General features: G+C 48.5%; 2 protein-coding genes across 4 annotated transcripts in view; one reads left to right on the plus strand and one right to left on the minus strand.

The window, feature by feature from the left end:
- The window catches only part of LOC147708477 (uncharacterized), a 38,298-nt gene extending 30,355 nt beyond the window's left edge, over positions 1-7,943 (minus strand). Inside the window, exon 1 of the mRNA XM_086925124.1 lies at positions 7,912-7,943. Coding sequence (XP_086781250.1) covers positions 7,912-7,943 — 32 coding nt within the window. The remainder of the gene's footprint in view (positions 1-7,911) is intronic.
- Positions 1-20,589, plus strand: part of ADGRG6 (adhesion G protein-coupled receptor G6) — a 653,874-nt gene that overhangs the window by 157,942 nt on the left and 475,343 nt on the right. The window lies entirely within an intron of this gene.

The raw sequence follows: 20,589 nt of genomic DNA on the forward strand, positions 1-20,589 counted from the left end.
AGATGAGCAATCAATATTCTCTGTAACCCCATCCCATCTCCACATTACTTTGCAGCCCTTGTCTCCTCCTCCTCTCCTCTCCCTCTCCCTGCACCTCTTCTTCCTAGTACCAATCTCTGCCCCAGTTCCCCTGCACTGCAATGCAACATGGCATTCTGGGCACATCTTCAGAACATCATTGAAAATATCTTGCCTGAGTTATGGATCCGCTATGATCTGAACACTTCTCATCAAAAGATGGTTATTTTGCAGCACCTCACACCTTTTTTCGGTTGGTGTTGTGAGGTGGCTAGAAATAATGTTGATGTGGACTTATGCCTTGCGTCCAGCCTCTTCAGAGCTATGCATGCAAATGCATTCGGTGTGAGGGGGCATCTGCCTTTTTCCAAAAAAACATTAAACAGGTATACGGACACAGAAATTAGGACTCCATTAATATAATTTGACCGTTTTTGTGGATGCACGCATCAATTCCAGCACAGCATATAGGACTCACTGCTCAATATTGTGTAGACCTCCTTTGCAATGCAACGTGTCTTTTACGGCGGAAACAATCATGTCATATGTAAATGTAGGTATACTTATATAGCGCAACCTGTCACCACAAGGGCATCCTGGCGCTTGCCTAGGGAACCCGTCCTGATATTCCCCTGTGAGAAGCCCTGCCAGGGTGTCCACAGGGTGAAAGTCAGGCATCCCGCCGCGAGGGGCCGTTGTGGAGATTAAGCAAGCTATTGCCCAGAGTCGCAGAGTGTGAACCCGTGAGTCCAGGAGGCACCGGGACAAGAATTATCGAGTCCGTGGAATTTTTAGCCCAAGACCCGCCGGGGCGGGGAATTGAACCCTGGTCCAGGACCGATCTCAGATTCCGGGTCTGCCGCCTCTAACCCCTGAGCCACACTTCTCCAGTTCTTCTCTGGAGTGTATAAATAAGCTTTTGCCTTAAATAATAGCGATAGGGTCCGAAAGGACACGCCATTCTCATTTCTGAATAGATATTTAGTTTAGGAATGTAAGAGCTTGGGAACAGGTCTGTGCTGGAAAGGTTTAAGACCAGCATTGCTGCTGCAATATGCCTCCTCTAGGTTTAAGGACTGTCTGTTTAAAAAAAATGATATATACGGACAAGCCCAATAAATACCTTTAAAAAGCTGTTCCTGTGATAATAGTTGTCTTGTCTGTGGAGGAGGGACACTTACACAGGCCACACTAGAAGGTTAACTTCAGATTTGGATAAAAAATAAAAAATATATTTATATCCTGTCCAGAGACGTCATTTTGTGCTTATAAACTCACACATGGCTCATACACCTATTTATAAAGACTCATCAAGATGGCCGCCAAGAGAATGAAATTTAACTTAGATAATAAGGATGTGGGCGAAGCTTAGAGAAATGATGTACAGTGTTGGGATATAGCCAAAAAGAACGCAGAGCCCTGTCTTAGACACCAAAATAGGCAATTATGTAACGATTGGATGGTACTTAAATTTGAATGCCCAGATCATTTCCAGTCTAAAGAGCATATGTGTTTTATTGTGTAGCAAGGGAGATCACCTCCTTTTTGGATGTTTGTCCTACTACTGAGTGACAAAATATTGTCCTGTCATAATATGATATCCAGAATAATACTGTCTATGTACAGATAGATATATTTATCATTCTTACCTCTACATATAAGGATATATATATTATCAAGGTCCCTGGATGTGGATATAAAAATAATAAACTTATGCTTAACTGTATACTTAGCTTCATGATACAGTGCTAGTCAATATTCTGGTTACATTGTTTTGACAGGACGGTTGTTAAAATGTGATACTGTGGTAGTACACCATATAGACTGGGTCAGCCATATAGAGCAATTTGAGTGCATAATTAAGGCAACCTTTAGCTGAGCTGAGTGGATCTTCTTTACCACTATAAAAACATTGAATTACATTCCACAAATTTAGATTTTCGGTTTGTAATCCAGGCACGAGAACTCCGCCGATCATTATGGTCAGAGTCTCTCTGCTTGCTGATGGAGAAATTACACACCCAAAGAATGACTGAGGGTGACGTAAAGGCACTTCATTTTCTTATTTTAGTTAGTTTATTATTAGGTCCTAAAACGAATGAGGCCTAATGATACATTCTCTAAACCATTTAATTGCTTGTCAATGCTTGGTATGCAGAATCGGAAACAAATATAATGTTTTGTCAAAAAACTGTTCCTTTCCATATTGATTATAAAAGCTACATATATTACATTATGGTTTTACCTATGTTCATACCCAACTCTGACTGCCAATAGGCCCCTCAGTTCCTTTAGCTACCCTAAAAACGTCATCCTCACCTTTCTAAACTGCTTAACATGTGCTGGGGGTTTCAAGAGCAAGAAAACTGCACTTATTTTTGGGGACCAGAATGTATTATTTATAGTGGTCAGACTTTGACCTAAATTAAAAAAGGGAAAATCAGGAAACTGTGAGAAGATTGAAGGAAGCAACATATAGGGAAACAGTTATAAAAGGAGAAAGCAGGGATTAAAACCTACAAGAGTGAGATAAAGACGCAGGGAGTGTGGTGGAAGAAAGAGGCATGAAATGGTATCAATATTAGTCTGTCTCTGTATTTTCAGTGCTTAATTTGAGCCAGTGGCTTCCGGTGCTCGGCACTTAATTGTCAAGACCGGCGTTTGTGGCAATGTGCCACATGGTGGCGCTGTCTGAGATGACCACAACAGCTGTCAAATATTAATTCGGTATCGATTAAAAATTACTTACCTGCCACACAAGCCATTGTTATAGCTTAGTGGGCCTGGAATAGTCTGAATTGTCACACTTGTAGGAGTGTGAAATTATCAGTTGTGTTGTTACTACCATTGGCAGCATGGCAGGACAATGTGTGGTGCTAGTTGCAGTGGCCTCCTGACGAGAACCTGGTCCATGTTTCTTTTTTTACAAATTAAGCACTGGGTATTTGCAAGCACCTGTGGTGGACTCTTGAGAAAAACTTTGGGCCCTTGCACATATTCTTTTTTACAAATTCAGCACTGCTTTTGTTATGTTGTTATGTTATACAGATTTGTAAAGCGCATTATCACCATGAAGGTTATCCCAGCTCCCTACTTTACAGTTCTTCCAGTGGACATACAATTATTTTATGTAAAGCATCACATGTGCAGTCATGTCGATTTTCTGGAAGTGACACTCAGATTTTGTCGCTGAATGATGCCAGGGAACGATGGTTTCTTATTTTCCATTTAAGCCTATTGACTTGCAAGAAAAGCTAATCTCCAGGCATTGACACTCTGGTTTATTCACTCCATCTGGAACATCTTCTATTACCCAGCTCCCTTTTCCACCCAGCCACAAATAATCCTTTCTTAGGAAAGGTTCCTCCTCTTGTAAACAAATGTTTGCACACATCCAACCAATATTGATACCCAAGTCAAATTGTCATTTGGGCTTAGGGTATTATGGCATTCTGTCACTATTTATTCTCATTATTTTTCACACCTTTTTGGTGTTTAGCCATGCATATTGTGTGAAAAAAGAAATTGCACTTAGTACACTTCCACATGGATTTAATTTATAAATGTGCCCTCACAATTGGTTGCTTGTTGAGCTTTAGTGATATAGTAAGCTATGTATGGCAGTGCACTCATCTGAAATGTGTAGCACTATAATACATGCAGATGTACACATCTACAGATAGTTAAGACTCATTTGACTGTTGTAACTCTGGGCCAGATGTAGTAAACACTGATCAAAAAAACTGTTCACAATTTGAGACTAGAATTTTTGCGACCTGGTTTGGATTTTGAAAACTGATTTATTTACCAGTAGCTCGGTTATCAAAATCCCAAATTGGAGTCGGTTGCAACTTGACGTATCTCATTAATATTTTTGAGGTAGGTCACAAATTGCAACTCACTCTGATTCGACACAGTCAGTATCAGGGATGGTGACCAGCAAAGTTCAGCAGACCACTATGTCTATCATTATGTTTAAGTAAAGAAAACATGTTTTAAATGCAGCACATTTTCCTTAATGTAATCAGGGCGGTTGTATGATAGAAGCACAAATGATTTTTACCATGCAGCCCAACCATAAATGTGTCTTAACCACGCATTCCTTTACCAGGCATGCCTTTACCGTGGAATTTCGTGGAATAGGTATAAATGACAAATGGCTAAGGTCGCCACTACCCCGCCTCCCCCCTGACAACCCCCCTTTCCCTCCGCTGTCCCTTTAACTACCCCAACCTCTTTCACTGCCCTAAAACCTACCCTGACCCCCTCAACACTAAAAACAACCCCAACTACCCATACCCCTCCCACTGCCCTAAGGCCTAAAACCCTACAATACCCCAACCCCCTGTCCCTCTGCCATCCCTTTAACTACCCCAACCTCTTCCACTGCCCAAAAACGTACCCTAAGCTCGCTCTAAAAACGAACCCAACTACCCATTTCCCTCCTACTGTCCTAAGGCCTAAAACCCTGCACTCTAGCTTACACTACCCTGACCCCCACTCTCCTGTGCTGTCCCTGAAGCTACCTCAAACTCTTCATGTGCCCTAAAACCTACTGACCACCAGCCAGCCCTAAAAACTACCCCAACTACCCATTTCCCTTCCACTACCCTAAGTCCTAAACGCTACACCACCCCACCCATCCTGTCCATTAAACTACCCAACCCCTTTCACTGCCCTAAAACCTACCCTGACTCCCGCTCTAAAAACTAACCCAACTACCCATTCCTCTTCCACTGCCCTAAGGTCTAAAACCCTGCACCCTAATTTACACTACTCCACTCCTCACCCCCTGCGCTGTTACTTAAACTACCCCAACTCCTTCCACTGCCCTAAAACCTATTCCAACCCCCTCCCGGCACTTAAAAAACTACCCCAACTACCCATTTCCCTCCCACTTCCTAAGGCCTAGAACCCTACACGAACCACCCTGCGCTGTCCCTTTAACTACCTCACCCCTTTCACTGCCGAAAACCTACCCCATCCCGCCCTAAAAACGAACCAAACTACCCATTCCCTCCCACTACATAAGGCCTAAAACCCTGCACCCTAACGTACACTACCCCGACCCCCTGCACTGTTCCTTAAACTACCTCAAACTCTTCTGCTGCCTCAAAACCTACCCCAACACCCTCTCAGCCCTAAAAACGACCCCAACTACCCATTCCCCTCCCACTGTCCACTGTCCTAAGGGCTAAACCCTACAATACCCCGCCCTGTGCTGTCCCTTAAACTGCCCCAACCCCTTCCACTGCCCTAAAACCTACCCCGACCCTACCCTAAAAACTAACCCAACTACCCATTCCTTTCCCACTGCCCTGAAGCCTAAAACCCTGCGCCCTAACCCTCAACACCCCTATCGCCCCACCCACCCTGAGCTGTCCACTGCTCTAAAACGTACTGACTACCTCCCAGCCCTTACAAAAAAAAAACAGCCCCACTTACCTCACCGCGGCGCTTCAGTCTTCCTGCAGCTAGACCGCGCACAGCCTTAACCACGCATATGTGTGGTTAAGGGAATGCGTGGTTAAGGCATTCATGGTAGAGCTTGCGTAGTCAGAATGCGCATGGTTCACATAGCAGTGCTCCAACTGTTTCTCAATCAGGACTATGTTTAAAATATAAGTGTTCTTTTTTAAAGAACTTTCACTGGGAGTCTCCAGTGGTCCTCTGGACTACTGATGGCTACCCCAGAAACTTTTATAAATATTCTCAAAGCGCAAGGGGGCCAAATGGTAGACCTTCCTCTTTGCAAATGCGTTACTACTCCAACTTGGGAGTCCGTTACTTTTCAGTGATTTTCCACCGGAATTCAGGTTGCAAACTATTGATACATTAGACAGTTATTCTGTATGTGAAAGAGACACCCCTTCTAAAAACGGAATTGGTATCCAGCCACACTCCCATATTAGGAGCGGGTAAACATTTACCAAGCCTAATATGGGATGTGTACATTCGAAAATCCATTTTTAAGGAAAATACACCTGTATATGTCCAAAGGAGGCTGCTTTCCACCTACGTGGAGTTCTACTCTCTCTAGAAGTCTGCATATTGGGAGCAGGAGCACCTGGGTGATGCCACATGATATTACTAGTAGCACACCTGATAGCCTGCGCCTGGCAGAGCATTCCTGGTTTGCTACTGGAAATACTTGGAAGTAGCGAAAAGTAGTAAATCTGCATCAATACGTAGGCTTACTTCTACAGGCGAAAATGTACTCCTTTTTGGTAATAAGATCTCAGTGTCCGTTTTTCTGCTTCGAAAAATAATTACAGACGGGGAAACAGATTATTTTGTTTCTGTAAATATGCGTAGAACTCATCAAAAACAGAAAATGGGGAGCATTCATTATAATTAATTTTAGCAGTAGAGGGATGCCTGACTGCCAACTGCCAAAGAGGTGCTAAAGTGTTTTTTTACATAGCTTCTAGAAGAACCCACATAGCAAAGAACCATCAATGAGAGCTCTGAGGAACTGCTTGGTACCACTCCATCGTCTTCTTTAACTCTTTTGGGTCGTTTTCGATAGGCACACTGATGACAGAATAAAGCGCTCAGTTTCTGGTTCTTCTCTTATAAGTTGTTCTCTAGTAGAGAGTCGAAGAGGAGATAGATTTTTAGGAATTTACTATGGATCGTACAGAAGAAAAATTGTAGGAATAATGGGAAGATGTCAATGTTTTCGTTCTGATCCAGTTGACATCTGCCCCTCTAGGAATGCCTTCCTAGCTTAGCACGGAAAGTTGAAACACCCTAAGGGGGATTCCACCGAGGGACAGCACTGATCTCCCGCAGTCGTATCGCAGACTGTAGTATTATAAAAGAGGGTGTGACCTCGTGCTGGACCGTTCCAAGCGGATCAGAGATCAAATGTCCCCTCCGAACATGACCGTGTGACATTTTGCCATGGGCGATGGTCCCAAAGCCCTGCCTTGGGATGATGTCACCCTTTATAACATCAGCATAATGGCTTGATTTATGCCCCGTTGAGCTTCGGTAATCAAGCGGCTCGTGCATACTCTATGTCTCATTTCACAGGAATGCAGTATCTTTAAAAGAAAATGTGGCTCTCGAGAACCTTGGAATTATGTGTTGATTACTGCTCTTGGAGAATGCCCAGACAGTGCAAGTGGTCTTTGCTGTTATTTATACTAGTTTTTTTCATGCACAGATAGGAAATGGACAGCACATATCGACAGCCAGGCACCAGTGAGACTTGCTATTTCTGAACCTTGATATAGTACCATAGATGACACTTTGTGCCTTCTTTGGAGTTTATTGGATGGGCTACCCTGTCACAAATGTGGCGGTTATCCGGTCGGTCGTATTACAAGCGCATTGTACCTTGGCACTTGTAATACAGCAGACAGGCCAATTTTGTGACGGAGCATCTCATCCTCCCTTAGTCTCCACCTTTATCTTTACTCACACAGTGATTACACTTGTGTATGTATCATCGACTTTCATGCCCGGAGCTCTTGCCGCTTTGGGAGCCAACACATTTACCAACCCATTCTGAGAAGAAATACAACCTTATATTGCTATAGAGACCCGCTCAGCAGGTCTTACCCAAGGCAAATTCTTAGAAAGATACCTCTCCAACTGCTTGTGCAAGTTCCTTTAGTGAGTTTCACGGAACTGAGATGGTTCCAAATTTACCCCGCTCACCAGTGGTAAACAAGTTCATCCTGATCATTATTCTATATGAACCAGAGTTCATGTTAACTACAGGAAATTAATATGCTTTCTTCTTGGACAGCTCAATGTTGGCACCTCAAGTCAATGGTGTAGCCGGGGGCAGATGTGAGCTAGTCGTGTCTGTCAAGTACCACCATCCCCCTGCCCCTGAGAACAAATCGGCCGTCTGTTGCCACCACCCAGCCCCGCTCTTACCTGCTCTGGGCGGCAAACTTGAGGTCTGCCATGGGTGGCAGTAGGTCTAGCTACGTCATTGCCTAAAGCACAGAATGTTTTGTGGATGTTATAGTGCGTTATGTGTAATAAACCGATTCCTGTTCAGCCGACTTGTCCTCTGACATATTTACTTTTGCAATGTCTTCATCATGGTTCTCCCTACTAAAATCTGTGGGCAAGTTCCACCTTGAGAAGAACAAAGCAGCCAACCTCATGCTGGGCCTGAAGCGGTAAGACCACAGTCTCCTGAATGTTGTCACTCCAGAGGCTGATCATGAAGAGTTAAATGTTCAAATCATGTATCTTGTACTTAAAGTGCTTTGCGGAGCACCTGACTAGCTTTAAAGTGAGTTGATCTCACGTCAACTCATCAAATTCCTAGGATCGACAACCCACAACAGATTATGATCCCGCACTGAATGATACAAACGTATTGGCAGAGGGTCATTTTATTCTCGAATCCCATCCTCTGACCCTTCAATTATGATAGACTTTGAAACATCAGGGAAAGAAATGACTCCTTCCTCCATTCTGCCAAGCATATGGGCTAGTCCCCCTCCCATTACATACTACCCTTACTGCATGCCATACTTGCTGGCCCAACCCCCATGATCTAATGTAGCTGCAAGTAAAGAGTGCAAAGACAAAAAAATAACATACAATAAAATGAAGTGTCTTTTGAAGTCTGAAGCCTGGGCAAGAACCACAACGAGCATTCAGATTTTTTTTAATAGTTTGAGACTGAATTAATGAAATACTTGAGTTGCAGCACTTTTTCTTGCTTAAGTTGAAAGATGAATTTCTTGGGTAGAAGATAAAAGACATTCTTCTTTAGTTTATCATTAACTTCCGATCTATTGTGTTTTCATGCCATTTAAAAACTGAAAGCACAAGAAAATATACACATACGAGTAGATTAACTTTGAGAAACTGAGTGATGTAAAACTAGGGAGTTGGAGCCTCACAGGCAGGGCTGGAGGGAAAACCAAAATGAGCCACAGCAAAAATGTTCAAACTAGACCCATTCTGCAGGCAGCAAAAACAAAGATGGGGCTATGGGAGCATGGTTGGGTCGTGGCGGCCCTACTGCTCTGAAAAAAGCCCGAGCCTGCTGCCTTAAATATTCCAAAGCGGCAGAATGACTAGTCTAGTCCTGATCACAATTTAATTTATATAAGGCAAGCATCCCAGGCGACACTTGGGAAGTGTTTTGTTTATCTAGCTGTTTCTGAACCTTTTACCAGTGACTGTGTTCCAATATAGAGTGCTAATTAATGTGTCTACACTGCAGCCTGATGTCTTCCTGTGTGTGAGGATCAACATGGCTGCCTGCTGAAGGGAGCTGTGGTGGTTCTGGGTCAGACATTTAAAGTAAATGCTCAACGGTGTTTCCATTGAGTGGAAAGCAAACAGCCATATCAATTAATTAAATGATGGTAGTCATCCTTGTCACAAGTGTAAGAAAACAAGTGAAAAGTTCTCTCTCCAAATTCATATCGGTTTCGAGGAGAATAGATGTGTACCGGTATAATGGGTGCGTTTCCTAGTCAAGTTGATGGTCTCCTGAGAGCTTGAGGAGATTCAGGCTGCCTCCTTGTCCTCAAACTGAAGACCTGGGAAGGAATGCACTTGTGTTTGCTATTATCACAAACAGATAGGAAACGAGAGTGTCTTCTTAGTTTAATGATAAGGTGGGGCAGATTAGTGAACCCAGACAGACCCTGCCTGTCGAAAGACCATTGTTAGACAGCCTTTGAGCTCGGCACCGCCACCCCACCGACATCATTACACCTCCTTGATGCCTACTGTCTTTTACTCACTTAGAGTGTACATTGTAGGTTTCTCTTTGAAAGAGCTGTATAGTATAATATTTTAGTGCATTTCCATTTGTGCAGATATTGGTTTGTGAAAGCTTCTTAACATTAGTTCTAAGTAACTCTCGACACGCCTCCCAGTGATATCTTCATGGCACTTTGAGACACCCGGGCAGTAGATCAAAGGATAAGTACAGCTAGCCTCAGCAACAGGCAATCATTAACATCACAGTGCAAGCACACAAAAGACTGGAAATCTGAAACAGAAAAATAGAAAAGCTTCACTGAATATTATGACTGTGTTGCTAGAAAAATAGCAATGCCCAGGATTTTAATTTGGAAAATGGTCAAGGATAAAGCTATCAGTAGTGCAGCAGGTGCAGTGACAGCAGGGCCCATGAGAATTTAGGGGCTCACTGCACAACAACTGTGGCAGTTTTTTACCACCTAACCAAGGTTCAGGGAGACACATCTGATTTGTTTGCATTAGGGTCCATGGCACACTTGCTACCTTCTAACGACCTTCCAAAACCCTGTTGTTGTCACATGTTTTGGATGCACAAGAAAGTAATATCTTATTCAGTGAGACTTGTAGCCTTAAAGACACTTCCAATATGATTTCTCACCATTACTGGCTTTCCACCTCCATATCCGGCGGATCCTCGGATGCTTACTCGGTTATCCTCAGCAGGTCAGTCAACTGTTACGTCTGTCACCTGTTAGGTGGCTTCATGGCAAACTTTCTTGAATGCAACCTGATTTCTCGTTTTTTTTAATCACATGCATGTTCATTAAAAGGCTTCACTGACAACCCGAATGATGCAATTCTACAATATTGCCATAATGATAGGCTAATAAATTCATAGGTTTTGTGATGTCTTCTGTAATGATGAATGTGTTGGCACGTCTCACGTGCAGTTGTAGTACTGAGGCAGGTTACCACATTTGCATGGGAGTGTTCATCATTCTAATGACTAGGGGGGCGTGGCTTGGACGCCGATGGCGATGGTCGCCTGAGAGCTCGGCTCCGGGACTGAGCCCGTGATTATCCTGCAGATCGGAGTCCGCGGGGCACCCTAGCCCCCGTAAACCGATGATCGGACCGACTGGGGCCTGCCGAGGCACCCGGTGAAACTCGAACACGGGTTGATCCGACGGAAAATCGAAGTTTGAGGACCCGCGGAGTGCGGTGGTGGCGCAGCCCGAGATTGTGGAGGACCAACAGGCCCTGAAGACGGAGATCGTCTGCCCTCGGCCCGAAGACCACCAGCCGAGAGGGACATAGTCGACACCCGCACTCGGTGGCGCCTCTGACTGACTCTCCACCGTGGGACTCCTGCGCCATGGGAAAACCGAGGGGAGCCAAGGGGACCACCCCAGCCGCCTCAGACTCGGAGGCGCCGGACAAAGATGATCGTGGGGATAAGAGGGCTCGGTAAAGACCTTGGAGCCAGCACAGAGAACCCTGGCCGCGACGATGAAGGATGCCCTATCCCGGATTGATGCCCTGGAGCGGCGAGCGGAGGATGCGGAGGGACGTAATAGGCGGAATAACATTCGAGTGGTGGGCCTGCCGGAGAAGATTGAAGATGGCGACATGGTGGCCTACTTGGAAGCCTGGCTGCGGGACACGGTGGCCCCGGAGGGCCTGTCCTCCTTCTACACCCTGGAGCGAGCGCACAGAGTCCCAGCGAGGCCGCCGCAGCAGGGCCGTGCCCCGCGACCGGTGGTGGCACGTTTACTGCACTTTCGGGACAGAGACCTCATCCTTACTGCTGCCAGACATAATGGCCCCTACAAGGTGGAGAATAGCCAAGTGAATATCTTCCCGGACTACACATATGAGACCCAGCGCAGGCGGTTCTCTTTCCTGGCGGTCAAGCGCGAGCTCCGGAGCGAGGGCATCCAATACTCGCTCCTGTTTCCTGCAAGGCTCCGCATAATCGTTGATGACAAGACTCAGTTCTTTGATTCCCCGGAAGACGTCTGTAGCTGGCTCGAACTCTATAGAGCTGGAAAGGATGGCTTTGGCTCCTCATCTCAACTGGCAGTGGAGCCTGGACAGCGGCGGCGGTCCAAAAGAATTCGGAGTCGCCGTGGCCAGTCAGGCAGACCTTCGACTGTGGAGACGTCGGCGGAGCGGAAGGGTGTGTTGGAGATGTTGTCTACGCTGTCTGGAGACGAGGGGGCACCAACGGACTCGGAGGAGTCGGTGACCGACAGTGTCCACACGCCGGTGATCACTCCGAACTCGGTTGAGGACCTTTTGGATGGACAGGGATGACGGGGTGAGCTGCGTCCATTTGGGTGGGGGCTCGCGGCGGGGGTGGCGGGGGTAGGCGATTGCTCATGAACTCCGGTGAAGTGGAGGTGGGGTGCCTTGCTTGTGACATGGGTTTTTTTTTTATTGTTTTGGGCTCACTTTAGTCTTGGTAGCCCGAGAATCGAGGGCCCATTGCCGGCGCCCAGCCCGCACCTAGCCCTTAAGGCCTTCCTGCGGTGGCGACTGCAGGATTAGTTGGGGACTGTGGGTTTGTTGGGGGTATGGTTTGGATGGGAACTAGATGGTACTATTTGGGTCCTGTTCTGGGGAGGGTGGGCAAGGGTTTGGGTCGAACGGGGGTTGTTGTTTTTTGGTTGGGGAAAATGGCCGCCATCAGTGCTGGGTTGATTGTTGCTCTTTCTTTGTTGGGACCCGGGTGGAGAGACTTTGCACGAACGATATGGGACAATGGCTGATGTTGCTAATGTGAAATGCATCACTTGGAATGTACGGGGGCTTCACACTATGTCTAGACGTCACAAAGTCCACGCTTATTTAGTGCGTAGAGGGGTACAAATGGCGCTGCTGCAGGAGACCCATCTTAACAAGGCGGAAGGGGTGGCGCTACAGCGTAGGTGGAGAGGGCAGGTCTTTTGTACTTCGTACTCAGCGTATGCCAGGGGGGCGCTGATTTGGATCAGAGCTGGGGTTCCTTTTCAGGTTACGAAATCAGTGGTGGATCCGGAGGGTCGCTACGTGGCCATCTCAGGCACACTGGGGGGGAGGGACCTAAACGTTTGCTGTGTTTATGCGCCTAATGTGGACCAGCTTGCCTTCCTTTCCCGGTTATCGGGCTCGTTGGCCCACTTCTTCTCCGGGCCCCTCCTGCTCGGAGGGGATTTCAATTCAATAGTGGATGTGGAGGCTGACCGCTCGCACCCCCCCTCCCTGACTCTCCGGTTCGCCGTGTGGCTAAAGGTAGGAGGGACTGGCAGACGCACTGGGGTACTACGGACATCTGGAGGGCACAGCACCCCGACACTAGGGACTATTCCTACTTCTCAGTCCTGCACGAGTTGCACGTCCGACTGGACGGGTTTCTGGGATCGGCAGAATTGGTTTCAGCAGTGGTCCAGTCTGAATATCTGACCAGGACCATCTCAGATCATAACCCTCTCCTGCTGGACCTTCGCTGGTTTCCTGGGGTTCCTGCTGTACCCACCTGGAAAATGCGTCCCGAAATCTTGGAGGACATAGTCTTCAAAGCGGACCTAGAAGATAAGATCTCGGAATACTTCGCGTCCAATGGGGGCACTGCGGGATCGAGGGCGCTGGAATGGGACGCCTTTAAGGTGGTGGTCAGGGGCTTCTGCATTTCTAAAAAGGTGGGCATGAGGTGAATCATCCTTGATGATTTGGCTGTGGCCGATCGGAAACTCCGTGAGTTGGAACTCCGCCGCCCCGGGCGTCCTGAACTTCAGGAGCGCACGGCAGCGGCGAAGGAGGCGGTAGCGGCGGAGGTCGAGCGGTTGCGCTGCTTCGACTATAAGGCCTATACTGTTAGGTCGCTCGCGGAGAGGGACAGATCGGGCGCCATGCTGGCGTGGCTAGCTAATCCCACGCGCCAGACCTCTCTAACGACGTCCATGCGCACGGCGGAAGGGGCCGAAGTGCACACTCAGCCTGAGATCTTGAGTTGTTACCTGCGCTACTATGAACGCTTTTACCGCAGTCGCTCTGCCAGGGACCCCGACCTGATCGATGACTACCTGCGACCCCTAGAGCTCCCAATAGTGGAGCCTGACGTAGTGAAAGCCCTGGGCTCCGACATTGAACTGGGGGAAATTCGCAGCGCCATTAAAAAGATGGCGAGGAATAAGACCCCGGGACTAGACGGCCTTCCGATTGAATTTTATGCCGCCTACGCTGATCTCCTGGCACCGAGGCTGTTGATAGTTTACAGAGAGGCGAAGCGGCTGGGTTGGCTCCCCGGCTCGATGTGCGAGGCCTTAGTGGTTCCCCTCCTCAAACCGGGAAGGGACTTGTCCGATCCGGCGTCCTACCGTCCTTTATCAATGTTGACGGTCGATTATAAGATACTGAGCAGCATCTTGGCATTGAGGTTGCTAGGTCACATGAGCTCTCTGGTACACGAGGACCAGGCCGTATTAATTCCCAAGCGAAACACGACCATGAACATCCGTAGGCTGTTCCGCTTGCTGGGAGAACCGCTCGTGGACGCCCCATGCCCGGTAGTCCTTTCGGTAGATTTGGAGAAGGCTTTTGACAGCCTGGAATGGGACTACCTGCGCACTGTATTGCTGCGGTTCGGTCTCGGTGAGGGCTTCGTTAGGTGGACCACGGTATTGTATGCCTCGGCGTCGGCCAGGGTACGGGCAGGCCCGCTGATCTCCTCGCAATACCCGGTGGAGAGAGGCACGAGGCAGGGTTGTTCATTATCCCCGCTTCTCTTCGCGCTAGCGGTGGAGCCACTGGCGCTGCTATTCCGGTCGGGGGCCCACTATAACGGTTTGTGGACACCTTCAGGCCCACATTATATCTCGTTGTACGCCGATGACCTGTTGCTCTTTCTTGAGGACCCTGTTGCTGCCTTGAATGGGGCTGCATCGGCGCTCACGGCATTTGGGGAGGTCTCGGGCCTTCGGGTAAATTGGGCTAAGACCTGTCTCTTCCCGGTTCGCAAGGGTACACCCAGCCCTGATATCAGCAGGGAGATTAGGTGGGAACCTGACTGCTTTAAGTACCTGGGGGTGTACGTCTACCACGAACCGTCTGACCTCCTGGATGGGAACATAGCTCGCAGCACTTGCGCGCTGCGTGGCAGCATGGACTTCTGGGCTACTCTACCGCTCTCGGTAGCGGGGCGGATCGCTCTGCTTAAAATGGTGGCGCTCCCCCGGCTGCTGTACTATTTCCGGGCGCTGCCGATTTGGATCCCGCCAGCCACATTTCGCCTGTTACGATCAATGGTGGTGGGATTCCTCTGGGGTTCGGGCCGCCGAAGAGTGGCCCTCAAGACCCTGACGAGACCGAAAGCTGAGGGTGGGCTTGCGGTACCGGACTTTGAGAAGTATTACATGGCAGCGCAGCTGCAGACTTTCACCCAGGAGGTCGCCAGAGAATTCCGAGGCCCAGAGGACAGGAGGGGCACAGGGATGGCTAGGCATGTTCTCTCCTTCATAGCGCTGCGACAACGCTTGGCCTTGCAGGACCTGACGCTCGAAGAGAGGGCCATTCGATTATGCGGGAACCGAGCCCACGCCCGGGGCCAGTTGCGGATACCATATGCACCCGAAATGCCTCTGGGTATGCTGACGGCCCTGCCTCATGACGGTGATTGGTCACGACTAGCGGACTGGGAGGACGCGGGTCTACAGTTGGTGGGTGACCTTTACGAGGACGGGGCGCTATTGCCCTTTCAGGAGCTCATTGACCGCTTCGAGGTTCCTCGCGGCGATTTTCTTTTGCACACGGCCCTGGTCCGAGCGATTCAGGCGCACTGGAAACACGGATTGGAGGAACCTCCTACATCTCCGGTGTGCCAGTATGTCATGATGTCCGCGGGAACGGTTAAGGCGGTTACTTGCCTATACGGCAGACTGATCAATGAGGGGTTGAGCCCCCTCACTACCTTAAGAACCCGTTGGGAAGAGGATATAGGGAGGGAGATCCCGGAGACGACCTGGTCCCAACTCATGAGGCGGGCCTGGAAGGGCACGCGCCACGCCCGCTTTCAATTGGTCCACTACTATGTACTCCACAGGGCATACTTGACCCCGGCGAAGATCCAACAATATTTTGCCACGGACTCGGCGGACTGCCCCAGGTGCCATGCGCCTGATGCAGACCTCCTCCACATGTTGTGGTCTTGCCCGGGGCTGTCCTCCTATTGGCTTGAAGTGGGGGATACCCTGAAGGAGGTAACGGGGAGGTCCTTATCGGTTGATGCGGCAGTGGGGCTCCTGCACTGGTTTCCGCATACCCCCAAAAATAAAATCACTAGTAAATTCATCGATCTGGGGCTTCTCCTTGCTAAACGGGAGGTGACCAGGAACTGGAAGGCACGGGTTGGTCCAACGGGGGTCCGATGGCACAGCGAACTTTTGAAATGGGCGGCGGGGGAAAGTACGCTGCGATACCAGTTAGCTAGGAGACAACACAACGAGAAGGCGCAGGAGGCAGCGCTAGAATGGGAGACATTAGTGCAGGCCCTCAGGGATTATTGCGCTCCTAGCGATTCCGAAAGTGAGGATGCAGCTCGCCCCGAGTCCCGATAGACGATTGCACTTTACATGTCTGTTGCTTTCCCCGGGGGTCCTCTCATAGATCCTCTTACGGCTGTTACCGTGCACTGATGGCGGGGTTGGGGGGGGTTCTGTTTGGTTCATAGTGTTTTGGGGGGGGGGTTTCTTTTTCCCTTTTTTGTAGGATGGTTTAGAAAAGCAGATGATGGATAGTGGATCGTCCGGACCGGCTTCGACTTCCTGTTGAGTCCCCACTGGTAATCGCCGCCCGACCCTTGGGTTGTGGGCTAAATGGCTGTGTAATGGACCATCCTGCTGAGGGACGATGGGATGTATCCTACTAATTTTGATTGAACTTATAATGCTGGTCCGCTTTTTAAAAATTTACTGATTCCTGCAATAAAAATATATTAAAAAAAAAAAAATCATTCTAATGACTAAATAACCATTACTGTGGACCATTTTTCTCTTAAAGAACATTTGTCCAGGCACAATTCATGTCACCTAGGTACCCGGTACATTTTGCTTCATGTTAGCTGGGGAATTTGGGATGGACAAGGACAGTCCAAGGGACTCTTTGGGGCCCCACATGTAGAACAATGACAGGTGGTGTTGGACTTGGCCCTTCTTGGCTAAAGTTACTCCTAGAACATTTTCTGACCTGATGTTGCCGACCTAGATGCTTTGGGCACTTTGCCACCGCTGATTAGTGTCAAAGTGCAAGTGTTCCCTGTCTAAAGTGTTATGGTAATGGGTTGTCCATAATTGGTATGTTTGTCTTACTAATAAAGTCCCTAGTAAAGTGCGCTATGTGTGCCAGGGCATTACCAGGGCTGGTAATGCAAATGTCACTAGTGGGCCTGCAGCACTAATTGTGCCCCCCAACACAAGTAGCCCTAAAAAGAGACCTCAGGCCTGCCACTGCAGTGCCTGCGTGCAGTTTGTTAACTGCCTTGTTGTCCTGACAAGTGCACCCACTTGCCAGGCCTTACCCTTCCGTTTTTATGCACATCAGACATCCCTGTAGTAGGCCCTTAGTCCCCCCCCCCCTAGACAGGGTGCAGTGTATCTGAAAGGTAGGACATGTACTGAGATGTGTACCATATCCTGACGGTGAAATACTGCCAAATTCGTTTTTCACTGTTGCAAGGCCATCTTGCCCATAGGACAGAATGGGGAATGCTGTGTCCCATTCCAGCATATCTTCCCTTAGGCCTAAAATGGAGGGATGGAGTTTAGTGTGCCTGAACTCAAAATTTAATACCACATCTTTTTGTGAATATGGTTTTTGAATTTTGTGATTAGAAACTACGCTTTTTGAAGTGGCTTGTTTCTTTTCTTAAACATCCTGCGTGCCTCTGCCTGGTTGTGTATTGACTGTCTGGGTTTGGAGGTGACAGGTTCTGGGAAGTGTCCTGACCCCAGGGAAGAGTAGGTGAGACAGCAACAGGCTGTCCCGCATTTGATGTGAGGGGAGGAGTAGCCCCCTGGATGTGAAGAGGGCTGTGTTGCTGCCACAAAATGATGGCTCCACCTCCTGCGGAGCGTCTGGGGCCCACACCCTCACTTTCTAAGGAAGATGGTGTGCACTGGCAGGAAGACACCCAGGTCGGGTTTGGACTGGGCTCAGAGCCCCCTGAACACAAAGATTACAAAGGCATTTAGGGGTGTGAGTGTGAGAGCTGAAACCCCTGAACTGAAAACTGAACTCAAGCCTGAAAAAGAATTGAAACTACTTTGTGATCAAGAGGAACCTCTGCCAAAGAAAAACAGCTCAAGAGACTGAAGAGAAGGACTGCCCTTGATGCGTGTTCTGGGGCTGGCCTGCAGTTTGATGATTTGACTAAGGAGAGGACAAGGAACTTTGCTGTGTGCTGTGTCTCCCTGCTTGAAAGGACTTTGCTGTGTGCTGTTTTCTGAAGTAACTTGTCTCCAAGGGCCCGGGGAGAGCTGGTCTCCTATGTGGAAACTCAGGAACATCAAAGTTTCCAACCGTGTCTCAGTGATGTTTGGTGCATGGTGCTTTTACACTCCTCAGACTGCTGTGTGGTCTGTGGTACTGGTTACGAGGTGCCCCGTGACTGCATCTTGAAACATCGTCCACGCTGCTGCATTGCTGTTTGTGGCCCGAGCCATCGTCGTAACTGAGGCTGTGAGTAAGGATCGCCGGCCCGAGCCACAACGTGCTAAAGGATTTCTGGAAGCTAAGGAAGTTGCAATGTGAAAGGGATCATAATCGTTGTTCGCCAATAGAAATCTGCCCAAGATCGTCAATGAAGGAGAAGGCAGCGCCGTAACCCATCCTTCTACAGTATTGACAAGCACCGGAGCTGCAACGTCATCGAGACCGCCCAGCAGGACGTCTGACGAGCAGGGAGAGAGAGCAAGGCAGCGCACCCCCCTCCTCCTCCCTCAGGCAAGGCTAGGACTCCGGTCGGAAGCCACATGCGTGAGTGGCCTGGGGAGGCATACAGGAGGAATACAGGAGTGTTCCGATCTCTCTCCCGCTGCACTCCATTAAATGCGCGGAGTCCCCGAGCGACCCGTACCTGCCCAGCAGTACCGGGGCCACCTGTTTAAGTTTACAACCGTTGTCTCTGTTGTTGGGGCCTAGTGGTGCCCGAGCTGATCGCACAGATTGGCTTATAGCTTATTCTTGCATTACGAACTGCATTATTCTTGCATTATGAACTGCATTATTCTTGCATTACGAACTGCATTATTCTTGCATTACGAACCGCATTATTCTTGCATTACGAACTGCATTATTCCAGCATTACGAACTGCATTAGTACTTGCATTGAGGACTGTGTTATTTCTACATTACGAACTGCATTAGAAACTGCATAGCATTGCATTAGGACTGCATTAGATCATCCTGAACTTCTCATTAATGCCTCAAGAACCTACAAGGGATTGTTGGCCTAATAACCGTCCCAGTGAAATATTACAAATACGCATAGGCTGGATATTTTTTATCGTTTGGTCTCATCGTATTTCTTCTGGATAAAGATATCTCTATTTTCCTAAATCAGTGTGGTGTCGATTTGTGGTGTTATCACTGTGTTATGGGAGTGTGGTTGCGCATACTTTACACATTGCCTTGGAGATAAGCCTGGCTGTTCGTGGCAAGCAACTGGAGGGTGTCCCTCCTTTCCCTGAGTAGAAGCAAGGGTCCCTCTTTGGACTAAGGTACCTACCTCAGCCAACTGGAGAACCCCGGGTCTAACAGGTGGCATCTCAAAAGTGCCAGGCAGGGGTGGCTCCTCCGTTATGGCGGAGGAGCTTTGCCTTCCTGCATCAGCTGCAAACCTGGGAAAAATAAAATGATAATAAAACAGGTCTATTATAATTTTATTTTTCTTCACAGAGCCGTCTTGGGGGCAGGGCCATCGCAAAAGCATGCATGGAGGAGGAGTGGTGGGCACTGCAGCAAGTGCGCATGTGGATTTGGCAGGCCGTCTCAGGACGGCCACACCGACATGCGCACTGAGATGTCTCTAATGCAAGCAGCGTTGCCCAGTTGGAGACAGCAGGCACAGCTGCCAGGCCCAGCGGGAGCGCAAATCCAGCCCACTCAGACCAATCCTGGCTCTTCTCTCAGAGCATCATCTGGATTGGCCATAGAGGAGCCTCAGCCTGTGCTGCAGTGGAGCCAGAGGAGCAGAAGAGCTGATAAGTTATTTTTTTGGGGTATTTTTTAATTGGCCAAACCTCCCCCCCCCCCCCCCCCCCCCCCCCCCGAGCTGCCCTACCACTTTTCCCTGACATCGGCCGCCACTGACCCAGGCAGTGTAACTATAGTTGAAAACCCAAATTCAGAGCCTCTCAAGGCGTCTCATGCTTAAAAGAGCAGCGAGTAACCTGTGCCCAGCCGCCAAGTGCACCCTAACACAGTGTGCGCCTGCGCACCAGAACAGATAGCAGATTAACTATTGATGGCCCCCGAGAGAATGCACACCAGCACAGAGGCCTCCACCTGCACACTTGGTACACGTAATTGTCAGGCACATATTTGATGATATCTCTTGCGAAAGGCAAAGTATATAACTCCAATTAGATTCATTGCTGATGACAAGTGAAAGAGTCAGACTTAATACAAACACACAAATTGTACCAACTCAGTTGATAAAGACAACATATTGACTTATGAAGTCGTGCAACAGCTGTGAAGTGGTATGTTGTGATTTTTTTGACTTTTTGCTTTTTCAGATGTTTTCTTCCAAGTAGAGGATATTTGAAGAGCGCTTTGTCAGGAAACAAACGCACAGGGTTTATTGTAACATGTAGTCCTCACGAGACAGAGACACCTTGT

This window comes from Lissotriton vulgaris, chromosome 6, assembly GCF_964263255.1.
Source record: "Lissotriton vulgaris chromosome 6, aLisVul1.2, whole genome shotgun sequence".
Taxonomy (NCBI): domain Eukaryota; kingdom Metazoa; phylum Chordata; class Amphibia; order Caudata; family Salamandridae; genus Lissotriton; species Lissotriton vulgaris.